This window comes from Carcharhinus amblyrhynchos, chromosome 3 (assembly GCF_965287045.1).
Source record: "Carcharhinus amblyrhynchos chromosome 3, sCarAmb.v2.hapA, whole genome shotgun sequence".
Taxonomy (NCBI): domain Eukaryota; kingdom Metazoa; phylum Chordata; class Chondrichthyes; order Carcharhiniformes; family Carcharhinidae; genus Carcharhinus; species Carcharhinus amblyrhynchos.
The window spans coordinates 51,045,465-51,067,684 of record NC_137326.1 but is presented as its reverse complement, the minus strand read 5'-3'; the positions used below and the strand labels follow the sequence as shown (position 1 = coordinate 51,067,684).

General features: G+C 43.6%; 1 protein-coding gene across 1 annotated transcript in view; it reads left to right on the top strand.

Annotated features, from left to right (window-relative positions):
• rassf1 (Ras association domain family member 1) overlaps positions 1-22,220 on the top strand; it is an 82,498-nt gene that overhangs the window by 40,754 nt on the left and 19,524 nt on the right. The window contains exon 2 of the mRNA XM_080183983.1: positions 10,326-10,450. Within this exon, the coding sequence (XP_080040109.1) occupies positions 10,326-10,450 (125 nt within the window). The remainder of the gene's footprint in view (positions 1-10,325; positions 10,451-22,220) is intronic.

Genomic DNA, 22,220 nt, shown 5'->3' with positions numbered 1-22,220 from the left:
TAATGTTGGCAGCGCCGCTTTGTCCTGATAATGCAACAGGTCACACAGAAACCCTGATAAACAACTGCTCCTCTTTCATACTGCCAGCGCAGCTTTAAACACAGGGTTAGATCTCCTCTCCAAGGGAAGTTGCCAAATTCCCAGAATCTGATAGTAGCTCAGATTAGGAGTGGGATTTTGAGGTTCAGTGGAAGTTATCTCGCAATCAGGCAGAAATAAATGGTGATGTAGGGTAGTGTGAGCGGAACAAAGTTCTTTTTTTTTCTGTCAGAAATTTGGTGTTTTGGTTTACACTTTAGAAATTTTAAAAAAGCGTAGGAAGTGGAGGATTCCACCCCAAGTCACCCAAAAGCATCTTGTGGTGGAGCATACACATGACTTCTTCATACCTCTGCCTACAGCCCTATTGTTATTCAGGCTGTGTAAAAACTCAAGTGATTATGATGGATTAGACAAGTTTAATCAGTTTCATGCAGACTACTGGATCTGAGACTATCTGTCACTATTTATATCGACAACATGAACCCGCGATTTGCAGCCTACCTGGAGTTCCCTGTTTCCAATATAAACCATCTGAAGATTTGATGTTCTATCCCTGAGCTCATGGTGAATTTAATTCTGAATTGAAATAGCAAAAACTAAAGAAATTATGCTGTATAAAATCCTGTATTAGATGTTAGTTAACTCAGTGCCTGGCAGTGAATGACATGGCAAGAGTCCAGTGTCTCATAGTGGGTAGCTGGCAGTACTGCAGTGGCCTGGGCAGTCATTCAGTCTCTCACAATGGTGAGCTGGCATTGCCCAGTGACAGTAGATGACTAACAGTAACTCAGGCTGGGATCTTACAACCCTCCCTGCTGCTGGGATCTTCCGGTCCACTGAATGGACTTTTAGCTGGCCCACAGCATCCTCCATGGTGGGTCCTGCCATGATGAGGGCAGAAGATCCCAGCCCAGTTTCTGGCATTTGTTAACTGGCAGGATCCCAGTGACTGATAAACAAACTTCTGGCTATTGATAACACACCTGAAATCCTTTACTGGATTTGTCCCCTGTTTTCAGCATGGTAGCATAGCAGTTAGCACTGCTGCCTCACAGTTCTGGGGACCCTGATTCAATTCTGGCCTTGGGTGACTGTTTTTGTGGTCTCCCTATATCTGCATGGGTTTCCTCCCACAGTTCAAAAATGTTAGGTGAATTGGCCATGCTAAATTGCCCCTAGTGTCCCAAGATTGTATGTTAGGTGGATTAGCCATGGTAAATGTATGGAGTTATGGGGATGGGGTAGGGGATAAGGCCTGGATAAGATAGTGTCAGAGAGCTGATGTAGACTCGATGGACTGAATGGTCTCTTCTGCACTGTAGAGATTCTGTGACTTACATGATGGGCTAAATTGCCTCCTCCTTGTACTATTTTATGACCTTCCGTTCAAGTATGCTCTACCTATTTACTGCTCAGCATGCCTCCTGCTCCCTATAGTGTAACTGCATTGTGTAATGTCAAAACCTTGGGCTACCTTGGATTTGAACTCTGTCATGTAGCAGGGGGTGTCTCCAGCAACACAGCATCTGGTCAACTGATGGACGAGCTGCAGCAACCAAAGCTGAGAAGTAATGGGCAAAGCCATCCAACATAGGAGCAACAAATGGCCATTCAGTGCATTGAGCCTGTTCCACCATTCAATTAGATTATAGTTGACCACCTACCTCAACACTACTTTCTCATCACTGCTATCTTGTTATCCCAAAAATCTGATTTCTGTCTTGAAATTGCCCAATGAGAGGATCCAAAGATTTACCACCCACTGTGTGAGGAAATTTCTCCTTATCGTGATCTTAAATAGCTTGTTCCTTATTCTGAGACGGTATTCCCTGGTTCTAGACTCAGGATATATCCTTTGCCTCCTATCTACACCCACCCTATCTCTCTCACCCTGTAATAATTTTGAAAGTTTAAATGAAATCACTTCTTATTCTTCAAAACTCTAGAGAATACAGGCCCAGTTTCCTCAATCTCTCCTCATGAGATAATCCTGTGGATTAGACTGGTGAATCTTCCTTGCATTCTCTCAATGATAAATGCATTCTTCCTTAGATGAGACTAAAATTGTACACAAATACGCCAGGTGCAGTCTCATCAAGGTTCTATTAAATTGTAATGAGATATCTTTAGTCCTGTACTTAAATCCCCTTTTGCCTTTCTAATTGTTTGCTGCACCTAAATGCCTGCTTTTAGTGGCTCATGAACAAGGACAGCCATGTCCGTTTGCACATCAACACTTCCCAATCTCTCAACATTTGAGAAATAACCCTTTCAGTTTTTTTTTTGTTGAAGTGGATAACGTCAACTTATTTCTTTTAAACTTTATTCCAATCCAATCCAACCAAATTAAATCCAATTCAGAGCCCCAACAAGTTGAGACATTCCCACTCCAAACTGACAAGACAGGGCTCTCACCTCCTGTCTTGGGCTTGATCTACATGATCCAAGCTGATTGGAGTATATATAGCTCCTCCTCCAAGGCTTGATCTCATTTGCATCTTAGCCAAAAGGCCGAGATGCTGCTTTAAAAAATTGCTTCAAATGAAGCTGAAATGTAACCTAATGATTTCAACCAAACACAGCATGTCGATACTACATTTGATCTTAGCCAAAAATGTCAACTTATTCTCTTTATATTCCATCTGCCATGTTCCTGCTTGTTCATTTAGCCTGTCCAAGTTCCCTTGAAGCCTGCTTTCATCCCCCTCACAATTTGCCTAGTTTCGTGCCATCAGCAAGTTTAGAAATATTATATTTGATCCCTACATCCAAATCATTTGAATGGATTGTGAACAGCTGTGGCCCAAGCACTGATCCTTGTGGTACACCAATAGCCTGGCATCTTGAGAATGATCCATTTATTTCTACTGTTTTCTGTTTGTTAACCAATTCTCAATCCAAGACAGACACAAAATGACTGTTTAGTTTCTCTGCCATTTCTCTATTGTGCATTCTCCTTGTTTTGTCTCCCCCTGTAATGGAACCATATTTGTCCTTTTTTAATGGTTTTTTTTTCTTTACCCATACCTAAAGAAGCTTGTAGAGGCCATCTTTATGTTTCTCACTGGTTTGTATTCATATTCTCTTTTCCCTTTCTTTGTCATTTTTTTTCCTCCTTTGCTGGATTCTAAATTCTGTCAATTCTCACCCTCCTTTCTGGCATCCTTTTAAACCACTTCCTTTGACCCAATGCAATCTTTAACTTATTTTGTTAGCCATGGTTGATTCATCTTTCCTCTTGCATTTTTGTTCCTTAGATAAATATATATTTGCTGTAGACCATGTAATAGTTCTTAAATACTAACCTTGGCTTGCCCACTGTCAATTCTTTTGTGTTATTTTCCCAATCTACCAATGCCAACTTGCCCATCAGACCTTCATAGTTTCCTTTCTTCAGATTTAAGACCCTAGTTTCAGAATGAACCTGTGGGAGGATTGCTGCATGGGAGCATAGATGCTGCAGGATTGTGGTAAATGGACAGTCAAAGCTTAACAGATAGGGTGAATGGGAGATGCATAATATAAACCTGTTGGGGAGAGGAGGCGTATAACTGGATGGAATGCAGTCAGCCAGAGACACTTTGCTCAGTGATGGAGTGACGACAAATGGATGGAAACATTGTGCTGTGAGGCATTCAGCATGAATATAGCAGGTCACTGTGGTGCACGATTAGGATGAGGTTTACCATGAGCGAGTGAGCAAGTGTGTTCCACATGGCCAGTAATATAGGTGGGCAAGCCATGTCGATGTATTTAGATTGTTGGTCACGCTGCATGCTATTCTTCCATCCTGTCTTGTATGTTTTATTTTGGTATGTGCTATCTTCAGCAGATTGTTTCAACAGTCTTCAATTAAAGACAGTCAAAATCTGAACTTACTTTGGCAGTTAGTCAGAAAGGAACAGATGGAACTAGCATTTGTAATGCTCCCTTTTGTGACTTCAGGATCTTCCAAAGTGCTCTGCAGCCAATGAAGTCTTTCTGGTCACTGTTGTACTGTAAGAAATGTGCACAGAACAAGCTCCCACAGACAACAATGAGATGTGGAGCAGGTAATCTGCTTTATTGATACTAGTTGAGGGACAAATATTGATCAGGACATCAGAGACTGTTTTTGTTCAAAATAGTGCCATGGGATCTTTTAATTCCAGTGAGAGAGCCTTCTGGGGAGGAGGTGGGGGAATTGGGGGGGGTCAGGAATCAACCTCCTGCAAAGAACAGTGGTTGGTAGGTGCGGCTATGCCCTTGCTGAAATACTTTGTGGCGCGTTGACTGTGAAAAAGATGATCTACGGTGAGTCAGCAGGGCTGGCGGGAGAGGGTGAGTATACAGGAGGGGATTGTATGGCTGACATTGTATCTCAATGATGTCATTTTCCCCGCTTGCTGTGTAAATGAGAAGTTACATTCCGAGTGCTGGAACTGGCTCTGATCCCAGCCTCATGATGTGAAACATCTTCCAATGAAGCTTTTGTCTGTGAAGGGAAATATTTGTGTGTGTCAGATAACGTTACAGTCTGTGGTGAAATTATAAATGCTTCAGTGTGTAGCAGGCATTTCTCGCTGTGCGTAGTCATCCTTTTCTTAAAGGTTGTCAGCCAAATCCAGCATTCTCTTTGCAGGCATTCAGCTGTGCTAAATTATTTTTGCAGACAGCCAGCATAAGCTCTATGGGCTGAATGGCCTCTTTCTGTGCTGTAACTATGGAGGCAATCTTACCAGCTTATCCCACTGGTGTGGCAAGCTGGTAAGGTGGGATGAAGGGGAAAAATCCAGTTGCAGCCAGTTTTTCGACTCATGATGTTACCGGCCTGATTTTGCCGGTGAATCAATGCGCGAGGCCGATTTCAGTATTAATTACCTTATTTAAATATAATTAGTGAGTCTCAGACAGTATCATCTGGCCTCACTTGCCCTTATCTGCTCATGGTCAAGAGCTTCGCCGGCAGGATCATGTATTGTCCACGCCAACAGAGACCAGATTTGTTGACCTCGCTGGTGGAACTGCAGGCCATTGAAGCCCCCCGGGTGGTCAGGGCCAGGGCCGGGCAGTGTAGGCATCCTGGAAGTGCCCACCAGGCAGTGAGGGGAAACTCTGTGGGGGAAGGAATGGGGGAGCTCTGCGATCGGGGGTTTGTGGGGATTGGCTGGGGTGACAATCATTGGCGGGAGGTGGGGGGACCGGCACAGTGGGCAATTGGCTGCTGATCCCCATGTCTGAGGGAGAGGAATATGACAGGACATCTCCCAGCAGCGTGCTTCACCAGCGAGAATAGGTTCCGCTCCTTCCCCTACTGGTGAGAATTACATCCTGACTCTTTTTCTTTTCTAAGTGCCATACGATTGTGACTGGGAACTCTCCCAAAAAATCAGTGTGATTCTCTTGTTCGATGTTTGGAATTTCTTTCATTACTTTGCCCCTTATGTGTTTCAGAATTCACCTCAGGGGTCAAACCATGTAATGCGGCCTTCCTTGCTTGGATCTTGCCCTTCCTAATGAAATAAGACTGCTGCCATCTGCCTACAGAAAAGCAGGGATACACTTGCTGGGTGACCATATTTTCCAAACCAATTCTGAGGATACTCAGATGAAAAATTTAAGTAGCAAGATGTATAAACATTTAGCTGCCTAAAATAATATTTGTGCGCATACACCAGGAATGCAAAGTAAATGTGTATATAATTATCATGGATGTGACCTCATACTATTGACATGGATTGGAAAGTTTTTTTTAAGAAAACAATAACATCACCTTCTCTTACCCACTGTCTGTATGGGCTACTGACTGACATTCTGAACTTCAGGCCAGTATTTCTCCTCCAGATTGTTGCAAATATGTATAAAATCCTATTGAAGCCAGCCATTAAAGCAGCAATTACACTTCATCTTTGGCAACACCAATTTCGAATATGTCCCTTGTAATATGTCATTTGGTCACCATCTTAGTTATGGCAACTGCAATATGGTTGTGCCACCTACATTATAGCTCCCCTGATTCTTTCATGGGATGTGGGTTTTGGGCCAGCATTTGTTTTCCATTTTAATTGCCCTTGAACCAAGTGTCTTGCTGAGACATCTCAGGGACAGTTAAGAGTTAGCACATTGCTGTAGGTCTGGAGTCACATGTAGGCCAAACCAGTAAGAACAGCAGATTTCCTTCTCTAAAGGGAAACAAAATACATTTTTACAATTGGTGGTTGCCATAGTCACCATCACTGAAATTAACTTTTAATTCTATGGTGAGATTTGAACCGAGGATCCCAGAGCATCGGATTACCAATCCAATGATATTACCACTGCAGCACCATCTCTCCTTAAATAGTAGTAAGTAGCTAACAGTACTGATATCATTGATAAAGTTCTGGCTATTACTAACTTTTTTATTATCCTTGTTAATTTGACAGTTAACAGACGTCACTATACAAGGCAACTTACAGTACATACTCTGTGCTTTACCTTGCTTATCACAAAAAATGAAAAGTTAGTGTTTTGGAGGATGAGTTTCATGAACCAGATTCTCTCCTGGAAATAGTGTTTGCCTGGGGACACAAACTTCATCTGAGGACTTTCCCTGGAAAACAGGAACATATAATCACTCTAATTTCATAATTCTGCAAATGCAAGTCTGAAGCTCAAAGGCACAAGAATTATTTTAAATTCTGTAAATGAAATCTAGACTTTTTATTGTCATGATTTTCATCTTCAAAGTTATCCAATTGCCTGTCCCAGGAAATGCACTGTCTGCATCTATATCGGATAGTAGCCCTTGCCAATCTCATCACAAACCTCACTACCACCACCATACTTCACCCCTCTCCACTTCACTGTCATTCCAGCCTGGTCCGGCAATAGCCAATTTTCATTCTCATCTCCACAGAGGGGGATGACAAACTAAACACATCTGATAAGCCACATTGATCTTTGTGGAAGCAGTTCACAGGTAAACCTGGGAGTGGGTTCTGCTACTGCACTTGGTCCATGAGCCTAAATCCAACAGTCCTCAGCTCCCTTTACCTACTGGGTTTCCTGAAACCAGCGGAAAAGACTGTGAGCAGTGCAACCTTATTAACATATTAAATGAGACACCCCCCCCTCCCCCTGCCAGAGAGTTCGTTCTAACCACCATTAAAATCAGGAGTGACACCAGTTATGTTTTAACATCTCACCTGACCTGTTTATGGAGGTTCCACGGCATGAGGAGCAACAGGTGCCTTTGGACCTATGAGTCCCAAAGCTTTGTACCATTCCTTGCTTTGTGCCTGGGTTTGTTGTGACTAATTGGTAGAGATTGATTGTTATGATGAGTCAGTGGCTGTCTATGTTAAATGTCTTAGGCTGAACTCTTTTTTTTGTCATTTGAAAAATCTTTTGATATTTTGTGTGCGCTTGAGCCCCATGCTCATGATCAACTGGTGCGGAGGGGGGAGTTGGAGAAGGAGGAGGACCTCCTCATGAACCTGTTCCTGGGTTTGGCCAACCTTGTCATAAACAGGTCCAGGCAGCAGATGACTTGAGCGGGTCATCCAACCTGACTGTCTGCCCCTCTACTGTGGCTACACTCATGGCCGGGTGTCCCTGGAGAGAGAGAATGCAGCAACCATTGATGCCTTCTGCACATGTTGGCACTGCAGGAATTGGAGTGTGTTATTGACCCTTCTAATGTTGTAATGTTTTTATTTCACTGGAATGGAATATTGCTCCGTTTTAAATTTTTAAAGTATATAAATTGCTTTGTTACAATAAAACTAAATATGTAAATGAAAACAAGAAAATACTGAATGAGAAAATATGTTGATCTTAAGGGCAATTTTAAAGGCGATTAGAGAGGGGCAGAGGTTTATTGGAGGAATTCCTGAGTTTAAGGCTTAAAGAGCAGAAGGCAATATCACCAATTGTGGATAAAGGGAGTAGGAGATCCACAGAAAGCCAGAATTAGAGGAGCGCACGTAATTTTGGGAGGCTTGTAGGACTGAAGGAGATTACAAAGATAGAAAGGCCATTGGAGCAATTTATAGTTAAATTGAAAGAGAATTTTAAATTTGAGAAGCTGAGGAACAAGGAGCTAATATGGGTCGGGAAGCAGAATGGTGATGGGCAGCATTTCCATGGAGCTGTTTTTTCACATCCACATGGCCTTGTACTACAACTCCATATTGATGTCACATTGCATCAGAGTTTCGGCAGGCACCACCTCATTTTCTGTGAAAAAAGCAGAGTTAATGCTTCAGGTCAATGACCCAGTTCTGATGATAGTTCGTCGATCTGAAAAATTAACTCTGCTTTTCTCTTTCCACAGATGCTGCCAAATTGAGAGTATTTCCAGTATTTTCTGTTTCTACTTCAAATGTTGAGCGTATGCGGGTTTTCTTCTTCATTCTAATTTTCTGTTTGGTTTTGAGCCTCAACTATAAATATATTTAAGTTAAACATTTAGCAGGAAATCAGTGAGTCTTGTTTTCCACTTGTGTCTCTCCATAATATGGCAATCATTTTAACCATAGCTTCAAATTCCCTCTCAGACGTGGCTATGAGTGGGACTCCGTCCGGTTGCTGAGGGTGAAGATTTTGTCTCGGACCAGATGTTTAACCTCAGACTTGTTTACAGTAAACCACGAGGCTACCAGGAATGGAAGCAGGGAGATTTTACTTGTGGTCCGGACTAAGAGATCCAGAACAGAGTCCCACTGAGTCCAATTAAATTTGCAGTTTCTTCGAAATGTTTTTGTTGGATAAAGGACTCAGTCAACTGCTGGCGGTTGGCAAATCTTCGCACCAATATTATCTAATAAGAGACTAGATATTCAGTCTAAGCTAAAACAGAAAGTAAATGTCATGGCTCACAGAATGATCTGAATGACCCCCCTCATCTTTAGTTATCTTTGCGAAAATGAATATTGTTCTAGGTATTGGTGATATTTGGTCATTCACTGAACTGGGACTAGAAAATACTTTAGATCTGGGTTTTATAATTAAATGTTGCAATGGGAGCAAATGAGCTGGGGTTTAATCTATTGTGAAGCTATTTAATGGTAATGAAAGAAAAAGGTTTGATGCCTGGAGATTTTGTGTAATCGGAAGGATTGAGAAATACAGTGAATGTAAAGGTATTTGATTTGAAGTCTATGTAATGGTGAATGTGAAGGGAAAATGGTCTTGAGTTTAGAGTAGCAATGATCTAATGGAATGGCAGAGCAAACTCAGGGGTCTAACTGACTTCCTCCAAGGTTTTGTGACCTGGCACCAAAGAGGAGACTGAGCTTTTTGAAGGTAGTTTCAGCAATGCAAGAGTTTGACAGTACTGATGCTAAGAACGCTACTAAATGAAGAAGAACCAAGGATGCAGCAAAACGAAGTGGCAGCTGACTGCATTAGATAAGGGAGATCATTTATTTGAAGTAACAAAATGGAAAACCAGAGTCAATAAGAATTTAGGCAGAAAATACAGCAATTACAGTGCAGTGAAAATGATTTGAGAGGAAACTAGCAAAGAGCCTACGTTAGGCTCAGGACATCCCAAAATACTCTACAGTACTGTAAGTCTTTATTTTAGGTTCTGGTTGCATTACAGGAAATCGCAGCTTTAAGTGAAATAACTGTGAATCATGGTTTCCCATAGGAATTAATGTATAAAATTCTGACAGGGCTAGACAGACAGGTTGCTGAGATGATGTTCCCCCTGGCTGAAGGCTCTAGACAAGGGCTTATGATCTCAGGATGCTGAGTAAGCCATTTAGGACTGAGATGAGGAGAATTTTTTTCTCTTTGAGGGTGATGAAACTGTGTGGGTCTCTACCACATAAGGCTTTGGAGGCCAAGTCACTAAATATATTTAAGAAAGAAGTGGATAGATTTCTAGACACTAAAGGTGTCAAGGGGTATGGGGAAACAGCTGGAATGTGGCGATGAGATTGAGAATCAGGCACCATCACATTGCTCCTGTTCCTATTTTCTATATGTCTCTCTTTCTAGGACAATAGATAAAGGAGTTCTGCAACACAGAGTATTGAAGCTGCCGTTATTGAATGACTGACATATTGGCAACCAATGTCAGGGCAGTTCCAAGCAGGTGATCATGTGATGAAATGTCCAAGAATACAATCCAACAAAAGTTGTTAAGTCCAATGGCCATGAACATCTATAGGAGACAGAGGGCTGATCCTATGAAAGATATGAGATATTCAAGATCATGATAAATAATTGGGTTAAACAATCAGCCCCTCAATTGGATTTGTGCCTAGACAAGAAATTAATACTGAGTCTCTTTCTCTTTGCTCCTGTTTCAGACTGTCGATTCCGGTGTCACTACCGCTGCCGACCCCTGATTCAGTTAGACTGTAATCGGCCAAAGACCAAGACTTCAAACCTTGTGGACGTCATTGATAATACACTTGAGCAAGACACAAATGTGGTAAGGGATTGTGAATCTGCCTGGTAACTCATAGATTCTAGCATGGAAAACATTCGGAGAAGGAGAGGAGAGAGTGAGTGCAAGGAGAAAGTTGGAAGTCTAGCCTAAATCATTGCTCTAGTAAGACAGCTGGCGCTTGGCAAATTACATGAGGCACAAAGACAGTAAAGTTACGATTTAATATGTTAATTGCAGCATGGCTGTGCAGCAGCTGATTGTAGTTCATTTAATACTTTGAAACAATGACCCGTGGAATGAGAAGGGTCAGGCAGTCCATTACATTCACTCTGCTTAATAGCTAGGACAGCTCTCAGCCCCTATCCATTACCAGCTCAACAGCAACCATTTCTCAAGGGTCCCAATTTCAAACAATGAGGCCGTCAGCACAGGATAATCACTCAAGTTCCATTCAACACCCTCAGGACTGTGCACTTTACTAAGATCCCAAAATCCATTACAATTAATAGGGCACCAATTGTAAGTGAAGTTTTAACTAGCAACCCTTACCCTGTTGAATAAACATGAGCCCTGCACAGTTAAAGAATAACCCATCCCCTGCACAATAAACATATAGTCACAGGTTCAGAGTGAGGTCATCAGATCCCAATCTTTGAATTTAAATGAGACCCTTGCAGAGCAAGGACTCACACACTGCCCAAAACATGCCTGCTAGAATAGTACTGCACATGAATCCAGTGGGTGCCAGGTTGTGGTTATTTTAACTTCTCACTTATCGTCTTTGCTGGGGAATTTTAATATTTGGGTTTCTGTTTTGGCTGCATTTGCAGATGCCACAAAGGAACAGTTATGCTTGCCCATTCTGTCCTCCAGAAAATGCAAAGTTTCTTCCACTACTGATGTCATTGCATGCCTGTTGCTGCTTAGTACCCTCCCAAGCCCTTGTGTTCCTGCTTAGTCTTTGCCACCAAGCTTCCCAAGCATTCACCCGCCACCCCGCCCCCCCCCCCCCCCCCCCCCCCCTTGCCATCTCTCTTTTCTGCAACTGAGGTGGTGTGGTGGGGTTGAGGGTTCAGGAGAAAGGTGGTGAAGGCCGAGGTTATGAGGACTTGAGAGGGGGGAGAAGGCTTGAGATAGGGATCACAAGGACTGGGGATGCAGCAAGGATTAGGAGAGGGGTGGCAAGCAGAGATAGACAATGGGCAAACAATGCGTCACAGGTAGGAGAATCCACAGGTAGAAGAAGTGGATGCAGAGAACACATTATTCCTATGTTGCAACGAAGTTCTAGTGATCTGCTTTCTGTTCCACACGTTTTTCTTTTGGTTGAAGTGCTCATACTGAGGCTTCTATCAGACTGTTGAAAGCCAATAAAGAGAAAGGAAATGAAGAACTATTATTATTTTTAGATGTACATGGATTGGTTTTTGACTTCCGACCACACAATTTACAGAGCTAGAATCTAGCACATGACTGGTTTTGTTATTTTTGCAATCCTCTTCTGACTAAGCTATTGGCTGTCTTAGGAAGTGAGCACTGGTTAAACAGTGCAGTCAGACTGATATTACACAGCCTGGGTGCGCTTGTTACCTTGGGCTCAGCACGTTGTTTGAGCCACAGGTTTACTGTCCTTGACTGAACTGGTTCCAAAAGTTGATTTATTACTTGTCCCGGGAGATTACTCCAATTGGGGTAGCAAGTGTGTGCATTACAATGCATGGCACATTGTGACTGTATGGACAAGTGGAGCTTTTCCTACCCATATTGTTCCAGTGTTTGTAGTGAATGGTCGTAACCAATTGGCACTGGACCAAATACTTGACTGCAATGAAATGGAAGCTGCCATTCATTAAGTGACTATTTCTGAATGGTTGGGTCAGGGCTGCAGGATTCATCCCCATTGAGAAGCTGGTCCTTTAGCAAGCTCCTTTCACGTCAGTTGAAGGATTAATGTTTAGTCCAACCGAGTTCCCTTTCTATGCCATAATCATAAAAATGCAAATATTTGCAATATTATAAATAACTTCTGTCATTTCTATAGTTAAAACTTGACAATAACAACAACAGCAACTTATCTTTATACTAAGACAAATACATACAATGCTATCAAGGCAAATTTGATACCAAGCTATACCAGCAGATATCAAAAAAGAATGATTTGCATTTATATAGAGTTTTTCACAACTGGATGTCTTAAGGTGCTTAATGAAGATCCAATGATCTTCGTCAAAGCTAATGAAGATCTTTTGAAGTATGGTCACAATTGTAATGTGGGAAACACGAGAATCTGATATTCTCAGTTCTCACAAGTGGTCCAACTGGTGCCTTCCTGGCAAAGGAGCAACATTCCTTTGTATAAATAACCTGGACCCTCTTGGCATCTGAGGCACCAGTTGGATTTTCCACCTAGTGCTTCTGATGAGAACAGGGCTTGATGGAAAAGGATTACATGATGGGATTGACTCACTGTTCTTCCCTCTGTAACTGTGCTTGCTGCACTGCAGTCCATGTGGACATTAGTGATGGTTCACAGACAGACTGGGGGTCATGCAGGCATCTGCACAATAAGGAAGGTCACAGTTCATCTTTCTTGCTGAATTCACCTGACATAAACAAGGCAGGTATACCCCCACAATTGAAAGAGGTATCTCATGCTGAACTAAATTCAATATTCAATGCATAGAAAACTCGAGACTGCCAAATTGAGCTGTTTTATGCTATGACTCCATATGACAGAAAATACTTTAAGATTGCCCAATGTCAAATTCAAAGACAAAAATATCGTCCTATCTCCATCAGGCCTAATAGAGGACTTATAAAATTAGAAAAGAGTTTGGAAGGGATGATGTTTCCACTTGCAGGTGAAGGCGCAACATGTTAGTCACTAATAAACCAATAAGTGATTCAAGAGACATTCTTTACTGGAATGTGTAACATGTATAATAATTGAGGCAAATATCATAGAATCCCTACAGTGCAGAAGGAGGCCATTTGGCCCATCAAGCCTGCATCAACAACAATCCCATCCAGGCCCGATCCCACGTATTTACCCTGCTAATTCCCCTGGCACTAAGGGGCAATTTAGCTTGGTCAATCCACCTAACCCGCACATCTTTGGAGTATGGGAGGAAACCGGAGGAAACCCACGCAGACACGGAGAATGTGCAAACTCCATACAGACAGTAACCTAAAGTGGGAATTGAACCCGAGTCCCTGGCACTGAGAAGCAGCAGTGCTAACCACTGAGCCACCATGCGGCCGAAATGTCATAGGTCTGTTTAAATTTTAAGTTTATATATTAGTGTGACAAGTATGCTTACATTAACAATGCAATGAAGTTACTGGGAAAATCCCCCAGTCATCACACTTCGGCACCTGTTCGGGTACACAGGGAATTTAGCAAGGCCAATGCACCTATCCAGCACATCTTTCGGACTGTGGGAATAAACTGGAGCACCCAGAGAAAACCCATGCAGGCACAGGGAGAATGTGCAGACACTGCACAAGCAGTAACCCAAGCCAGGAATCAAATCTGGGTCCCTGGTGCTGTGAGGAATCAATGCTCGTCATCATGCCACCCACGTAAGGGAGAAAGGAGGATACACCGATAGCATGAGATAAAGAAAGTGAGAGGAGGCTCACTAAATAGTGGGTGGGAGGATTCAGTTGTAGAAAATCAAAGTTAAAGGAGAGGGTAGAAGTGCAGGTTAAGGAGCTGAGGGCTCAGGAGAGGTTAGTAAAGTTTCCAGACCATGTAATAGAACAGAGAGTATAAAATGTTGCAGGAACCTAACCTCAGCTAGACTGAAAAAGGTGACAAGTATGAGAAGGGAGGTGGTCAATGCAGGACTGAGGGTGTTGTACCGAAATGCGCACAGTATATGGAACAAGGTAAATGAGCTTCTTGCGCACATTGAAATTGGCCAGTATGATGTTGTGGACATCACAGAGGTGTGGCTGCAAGGGGATCAGGGCTGGGATCTAAATATCCAAGAATGTGTTCTATGGGAAAGACAGGCAGATGGGCAAAGGGGACGGGATTGTATTGCTAGTAAGGAATGAAGTTAAATCAATAGCAAGAAGTGATATAGGATCAGGAGACAAAGAATCTCTGTGGATAGAGTTCAGCAATCACAAAGGTAAAAAGACCCTGATGGGAATTACATACAGGCTTCCTAGAGGTAGTCAGGATGTGGAGCAGAAAATAAATCAGGAGATAGAAAAGGCAATATTACAATAATCATGGGGGACTTCAATACGCAGGTGGACTGGGAAAGGTATGTAGTGGATCCCAAGAAAAGGAATTTGTGGGATGTCTAAGAGATGGATTTTTGGAGCAGTTTGTGATAGAGCCTACTAGAGAACAGGCAGTTCTGGATTTGATGTGTGATGAGGCAAACTTGATCTGGGAACTTAAGGTGAAGGAACCCTTAGGGAGCAGTGACCATAATATGATGGAATTTGAGAGGGAGAAGCTGGAATCAGATGTAATGGGATTACAATTACATAAAGATAACTACAAAGATATGAGGGAGGAGCTGGCCAGAGTTAATTGAAAAAGGGAGCTAGCAGGGAAGACAGTGAAACAGCAATGGCAGGAGTTTTTGAGCGTTATTTGGGAGGCACAACAGAAATTCATCCCAAGGAGGAGGAACCATACTTAGGGGAGAATGAGACATCCATGGCTGACAAGGGAAGTCAACAACAGCATTAAAGCAAAAGAAAAAGCATACAAAGTCCCAAGGGTTAGTGGGAGGCCAGAGGGAAGCCTTTAAAGGGACAACTAAAAAAGCAATAGGGGGAGAAGATGAAATATGAGTGTTAGCTAGTTAGTAATATAAAAGACGTATGTATGGGGTGTCAGGGAGGGGTAGTACCTCTGGTGGGGGAACATGTCGCATCCTTTCAGGGAGGTTTGTCCATTTGCCCCCACCTGGCACTCAGCTCTCACCTGTGGCTCCCTGTAGCTGTTTGCATGCAACAATAGCCACACCCCAGGCAACGGCTTTAAAAAGCCAGCTAAATCAGGTGAGGGTAGCTGACAGGTCTCAACCCTCAGTGAGATAGATGTCTATCCCTGCATGTGAAGACAGACTCCGGCAGATTGAGCGGATGAACCAATGGAATGTCCAACGGTCAAGAAGGCAGTCTCTGCAAGTGTCATGGAACGTGAAGAGCAGACAAGATACAGAAGAAGTCCTGGTCATCCACTGCGCCTAGTCCCATCTCCAACAATCTTGACTCGTGTCTTGCCACTGGATCCAGATGGGAATTGGAAAGAGAGAGTGAGGTTGATGCTGCACAACTCTCCCTCACTTTAATCCAAATCAAGCGCTAGTTTTGACACCATCATCATCATCATCAGTGTCCTGTTCAACCCCTGAAGTCCTGTGGCGATGGGTGAGCGACAAAGCAGCAGGTGTGGATACACTGGGAGCTGTAGTCACGGACCTGCAAACAGGCAGCTCAGGTCCAATGTTTGTTTTCCGTTGACCGAAGCAGCAGTGAAACTCGGTGTCTACCTGGGCGACTGAGCAGTCCTTTTCAGGAACGCACTGCTCACCTCCATAGAATGAGGAAGGGGCTAGAAAAGGTGCCCTAAACATTGTCCGCTTCACTACACCCTGGCCAGTTTACCGCAGCTGGCAGGGATCCCATCTTGTGGTCAAACAAACAAAATAAAACACAAGGTGACACTGCTCACCACTGACAGTTGGAACGTGTGCACGCTTTTGGACGACCCTACAGCAGACAGACCAGAGAGAAGAACAGCCTTAGTTGCCAAAGAGCTTGCAAGATACAACATTGACATTGCAGCCCTGAGTGAAACTCTTCTTGCCAACGTAGGTCAGTTGACTGAAACTGTGGTGGATACACTTTTTTCTGGAGCAGTCGCAGCAGCGATGAGTGTTGTGATGCTGGAGTTGGATTCGCCATCAGGAGTCACCTTGTTCAGAAACTAGCTAGTTGACCCAAGGGTGTGAATGACCGGCTTATGACATTACAGCTTCTGCTACAAAACAGGAGTCAAGCCATCCTGATCAGCGCCTATGCCGCCACAATGATAAACCCAGATGAGATGAAAGACAAATTCTACAAAGAACTAGACTGGAAAGAAGCGAGTGTAACACCGCTGTTTAAGAAGGGAGGGAGGCAGTGAGGCTGACATCAGATGGGAAATTATAGGCCAGTTAGCCTGACTTCAGTCATTAGCAAGATTTTAGAGCCCATTATTAAAGATGAAATTGCAGAGTAATTGGAAGTGCATGATAAAATAGGACTGGGTCAGCATGGCTTTGTCAAGGAGAGGTCATGTCTGATCAATTTGATGAACTAACAAGGAAGTTAGATAAAGGAGAGCCAGTGGACGTGATATATTTAGATTTCCACAAGGCCTTTGACAAGGTGTTGCGTAGGAGACTGTTAAATAAGTTAAGCGCATGGTGTTAAGGGTAAGATCCTGGCATGGATTGAGGATTGGCTGACTGGCAGAAGGCAGAGAGTAGGGATAAACGGGTCTTTCTCTGGATGGCATCAGTGACTAGTAGTGTGCCTCAAGGACCACAACTTTTCACAATATACATTAATGATTTGAAGGAAGGAACTGAAGGCACTGTTGCTAAATTTGCAGGTGATACAAAGATATGTTGAGGAACAGGTAGTGAGAAAGCAGGGGGCTGCAGAAGGACTTGGACAGGTTAGGAAAGTGGGCAAAGAAGTGGGAGATGGAATACAGTGTGGAAAAGTGTGAGGTTATGCACTTTGGAAGGAGGAATAGAAGCGTAGACTATTTTCTAAATGGGAAAATGCTTAGGAAATCAGAAACACAGAGACTTGGGAGTCATTGTTCAAGATTCTCTTAAGGGTAATGTGCAGGTTCGGTCGGCAGTTAGGCAGGTAAATGCAATGTTGGCATTCATATCGAGAGGGCTAGAATACAAGAGCAGGGATGTACTTCTGAGGCTGTATTTGGCTCTGGTCAGACCCCGTTTGGAATATTGTGAGCAGTTTTGGGCCATGTACCTAAGGAAGGATGTGCTGACCATGGAAGGGGTCCAGAAGAGGTTCCCAAAAATGATCCCTGGAATGAAGAGCTTGTCATATGAGTAACGGTTGAGAACTCTGGGTCTATACTTGGAGTTTAGAAGGATGAGGGGGGATCTTATTGAAACTTACAGGATACTGCGAGGCCTGGATAGATTAATTGGATGTGGAGAGAATGTTTCCAGTAGTAGGAAAAACTAGAATTAGAGGGCACAATCTCAGGCTAAAGCGACGATCCTTTAAAACAAAGATGAGGAGGAATTTCTTCAGCTAGAGAGTGGTGAATCTATGGAACTCCTTGCCGCAGAAGGCTGCAGAGGCCAGATCATTGAGTGTCTTTAAGACAGAAACAGATGGGTTCGTAATAAGGGGATCAGGGAAAAGGCAGGAGAATGGGGATGAGAAAAAAAAATCAGCCACGATTGAATGGCAGAGCAGACTGAATGGGCGGAGTGGCCAGTTCTGCTTCTATGTCTTATGAGGACCATTAATACTGATGTGGACTTGTTGGATTAGTGTCTGTTTCCAAGCTGTAAATATTTTGAGGCTTTGTAATCTGGACTAGATCCAGGCTAAGAATCCAAACGTGTGTTAACCTGTGCATTAATCAGTCCCCTTAGTTTAAATTTGTTGTTTAATATTAAACTTAGGCTCAGTCAGGGAACAAGCATCCAGGCATTGGCCAATAAACAGTTCCTGCTTAGTTGTCAGACCCATTCTTCACAACAGTATAACAGGAATTACCGTTGTCATGTTCAGTGTCCAGTGCAGTCCCTTGTCACATAACAGTATCATTTATATATGAGTTTTTAATGTATAAAAACACCCTGAGACACTTCACAAGAGGGTTAAGATATCACAACAATGCAAAATATTGCAGTGCTGGAGATCTGACATAAAAAACAGAAATTGCTGAAAATACTCAGCAAGCTTCACAGCATCTGTGGAGAAACAGAGCTAACATCATCTCCTTTCTTTGTCCACAGATGCTGTCAAACCTGTTTAAGATTTCCTAGTGCTTTCTGTGATCATTATGATACTATGTTCACGTGAGCTGGTATGCCAAGCATCCACCATTATTGAGACAGTTACAGCTATAGCCAGAATACCTGACACTCGCTTACTAAAGTGAACCTTCTAAGGAGAGCTTGAGACAATGGTGCTACAAGGACACTCTAATAGCTTCGCTTGGGAGTTTTGATATCGACCCTGAGTCCTGGAAGAAGTATGCCCAGGAGCACTGAAACATGGCACAGCCAAATAAAAACAGTGCAGACTCCTTCGAAAGCAAGCACATATCAGAGACAGAGAGAGGAAGTTTCCAGCCAGCAATCCAGTCAACTGTGGTATCCTGTCCTATTTACAGCAGAACCATCTGTGTGCAAATCAGCTTTAGTAATCACCAAGGCACCCATCAGAACCCTAGAAAATACTCCAGGCAGTGAACGTGGTCATCTTCACCTTGAAGGATAAAGGAGATAGAAGAGTCACCTAAAGAGTATTAGAGATAAATTCTAAGGATCAATTTAAAGGAGAGAGAAGAGGGAGCAATTTTAATAAAGGGCTTCCGGAGCTGAGGAGCCTCAACAGGTGAAGACATGATTGCTGGTAATGGAACATCTGAGGATGCTTTAGATGCCAGAATTAGAGGCTGCCAGAGATCTTGGAGGGTTTATAAGGCTGGAGTAATTTACAGTAACAAAGAAAGACAAGGCCACAGAGAGATTAAAACACAGATGAGAAATTTGAAATTGTTACTGGGTAGGGTACTAATCTGTATCAGCAAGCACAGGGGTGTTGGGTGAACAACATTCGGTGCAAGTTGGAACATTGGCAGAAATGTTTTGGATGAAATCACCAAGATCTTTGAGCCCAGGTTACCTATCTTAAAATAGTGCTTTAAAATACTGATGGGAAAAGTTAGTGGATCAGTCTGTCTCGTGGTTTAGAAGGACTATCACTTTAAATAAACTGTAACAGCAAGAAGGCCAAGAGGCAGGGCCTGCTTGGGGTAGGAGTAAAGGGAAGCAACGGCTGGTGTACAGCTGGGACTTAAATTAGTTGGCATCCCTCCTGGGGACGGGGGGAGTGGCGAGCTACCTACCATCTGTACAATGGTGCTGTTACATTAGCTCCTCAGTCAGCTCGAGGCACATGCAGCCCTTAATAAATACAGTGTCTGGGACTCTCACATTGCAGAATGCTCTCAGGACGTGGCACTGCGGGGGAGGGGCAATTTAATGGTCTGTTAGGGATGCCAGCAACTCTCCACAGACAACCCAGGACTTAGTGTGGAAGGCAAGTGCCTTAACTGAATCAACATTCCCTCTTTGCTTACTTATGTGGTCTGACTCCTCAGGAATTTGGTGGGGTGGGCAGTTATAAGAGCGTCGTCTTGAAGGAGGGATATCGTTCCCTCCTCCTGTTTTTTCCATGTTTGTTAATTGATTGAAAACAGCTGCAACCAACAGGAGTCATATTCTTCATTTAAATATCCAGCTAACTCCCCTCAGGGCTGGGGCCTTGAACTGACAAGTCTGCTTCCTTGTTTTTTTACAGCTCTTGAGTTTCTGTAAAAATGGGCCTCAAAAAGAATTGCTCACCAACTGCAGCTTCCAATTTAATCTGTTAGGATTTTCAATTCATTTTCACCGTGGGTGCAAGCACTGAAACAGTTGGAGCAGAAGTTCACCTAATGTCCTGAAGCCCCACCCTGCCCCATTTTCCTGGAGACCGAATCACCCAACACTCCTGTGCTCGCTGACACAGATTGGTCCCCTGCCCAGTAATGATTTCAAATTTCTCATCTGTGTTTTAATCCCTCCATGGCCTTGCCTTTAAATTACATCAGCCTTTATAAACCCTTTGAGATCTCTGTGAGCCTCCAATTCTGGCATCTAAAGCATCATGTGGAGATACTGGCAAGCACAGTAAGAAGCCTCACAACACAGATTAAAGTCCAACAGGTTTATTTGGTAGCAAATACCACTAGCTTTTGGAGCGCTGCTCCTTTGTCAGGTAAGTGGGCAGTTCCAGATGTTCTACCACTGGCAAGCATGTCTGCACCAGTTGAGGCCCCTCAGCTCTGGAAGCCCTTTATTAAAATTGGTTCCTTTCTCTCTCTTTTAAATTGATCCTTAGAATCTACCTCTGTGACCAGACTATTAGTCACCTGCCCTAATACTGTTTTATGTGACTCAGTGTCAGTGGTGGGGGTCAAACACTGGCCGTTAACAGCCTATTGAGGCCTAAGATAAAATACCACTTAGTTTCCAGACTATTTCAAGGTGTCATTCAGGGACTTATTTTTAATTTTTACTCCATTCTTAAAGATACAAAGTTAAAGCACACAGGAAAGCCCAAATCCAACTCCTTGTTTGCTCCAAAAGCCAAATTCAAATTGAATCCAATGCATTGTCCCCAGTAGAGATAAATAAGAACTAAGCTAACAAGAAAAGCCACCTTGGGCTTGATGGGAGGAATTAATGGCCACTTAAGGGCCTCTTCCCACTGTGCAACCTGCAGGCCTGGTAAAACTGTGCAGATACAACAGGCCTTCCTCCTTCGAGTCAGTGCGGCTGTCTCGCCGCTGATTCAAATGGTGGGCAAGACACCCACTATTTGAAGATTCTGTCCAACATTATAATTGATTTACAATTACTGTGTTCATCGAGAGCTTTCCAATCCTTCAGCCAGACTGAATGTATCCATCTCTGGTACATCTTTGTGTTCAACAAAGAACAACAAATTGTCTACAGCCTGTTTGTAGACTGACAGTGGCCTGCCAAATTGTGTGAGTCACAATGAGACTTCACTCAACAGGGGGTGCAGTTTGGGGAAGTCAGGGTGTAGGAGGTCAGTAGGATAGTGGTTCCCAGCAGTGTCAACTTGCCCTGATACACCCCCACTCTTTACAGCGATTGCAGACAAAACCGTGTATAAATAATCTGAGTCGACTTTGGTTCACTTTGCAGCAGGGCTGGGCATCTTGACTTGTGGAGACTCTGATGGAGAAGGCCCAGCTTTCTGTAATAATCTTCAAGGGTGTGTTTGCCTCTGCAAGATGTGTATGAGGATAAAAGAGAGAATTGCACTTATTTAGTTTTATTCACAACCTCTTGATGCCACGAGGCACTTCACAGCCAACAAAGCATATCTAGTCATGATTTTGGTGTAGAAAATGCGGAAGCTGATTTGTACAAACTCCCACAGTCTCATCCTGACCAGATCATCTGATGTGGTGAGGCTGATGGAGTGACACCCGGACACCAAACTTTTCAAAATGCAACCATCAGCAAGAAAGCAGTAACTGCAACTCCTGATTCTGTGCACCTGCTTCCTCTCTCATTCTCCCAACTTGTATACCTACCTGAAAGAAAAAGAAAGACGGGCTGTCAGGATGAAAAATGTCCTTTTTTCCTCTCTGGTGCTTTTTAATCCTTCAGTTTGAGGATATAGGTAAGGCTGAAAAGTCACAGCAGCGTAGATGTCATTTTGTATTATGGGTGCCCTACCTTCCCTCGCACCCCCCTCCATCCCCTTCTGAGGTCCCCCGCCCATCCCCTTCAGAGTCCCCCCGCCCCACCCCGCCCCTTCTGAGGTGTCCCCACCCCCACCCATCCCCTTCTGAGGTTCCCCGCCCCCCGCCCATCCCCTTCTGAGGTTCCCCGCCCCCCGCCCATCCCCTTCTGAGGTTCCCCGCCCCCCGCCCATCCCCTTCTGAGGTTCCCCCCCATCCCCTTCTCCCTCCCCCGCTTCTCCCTCCTCC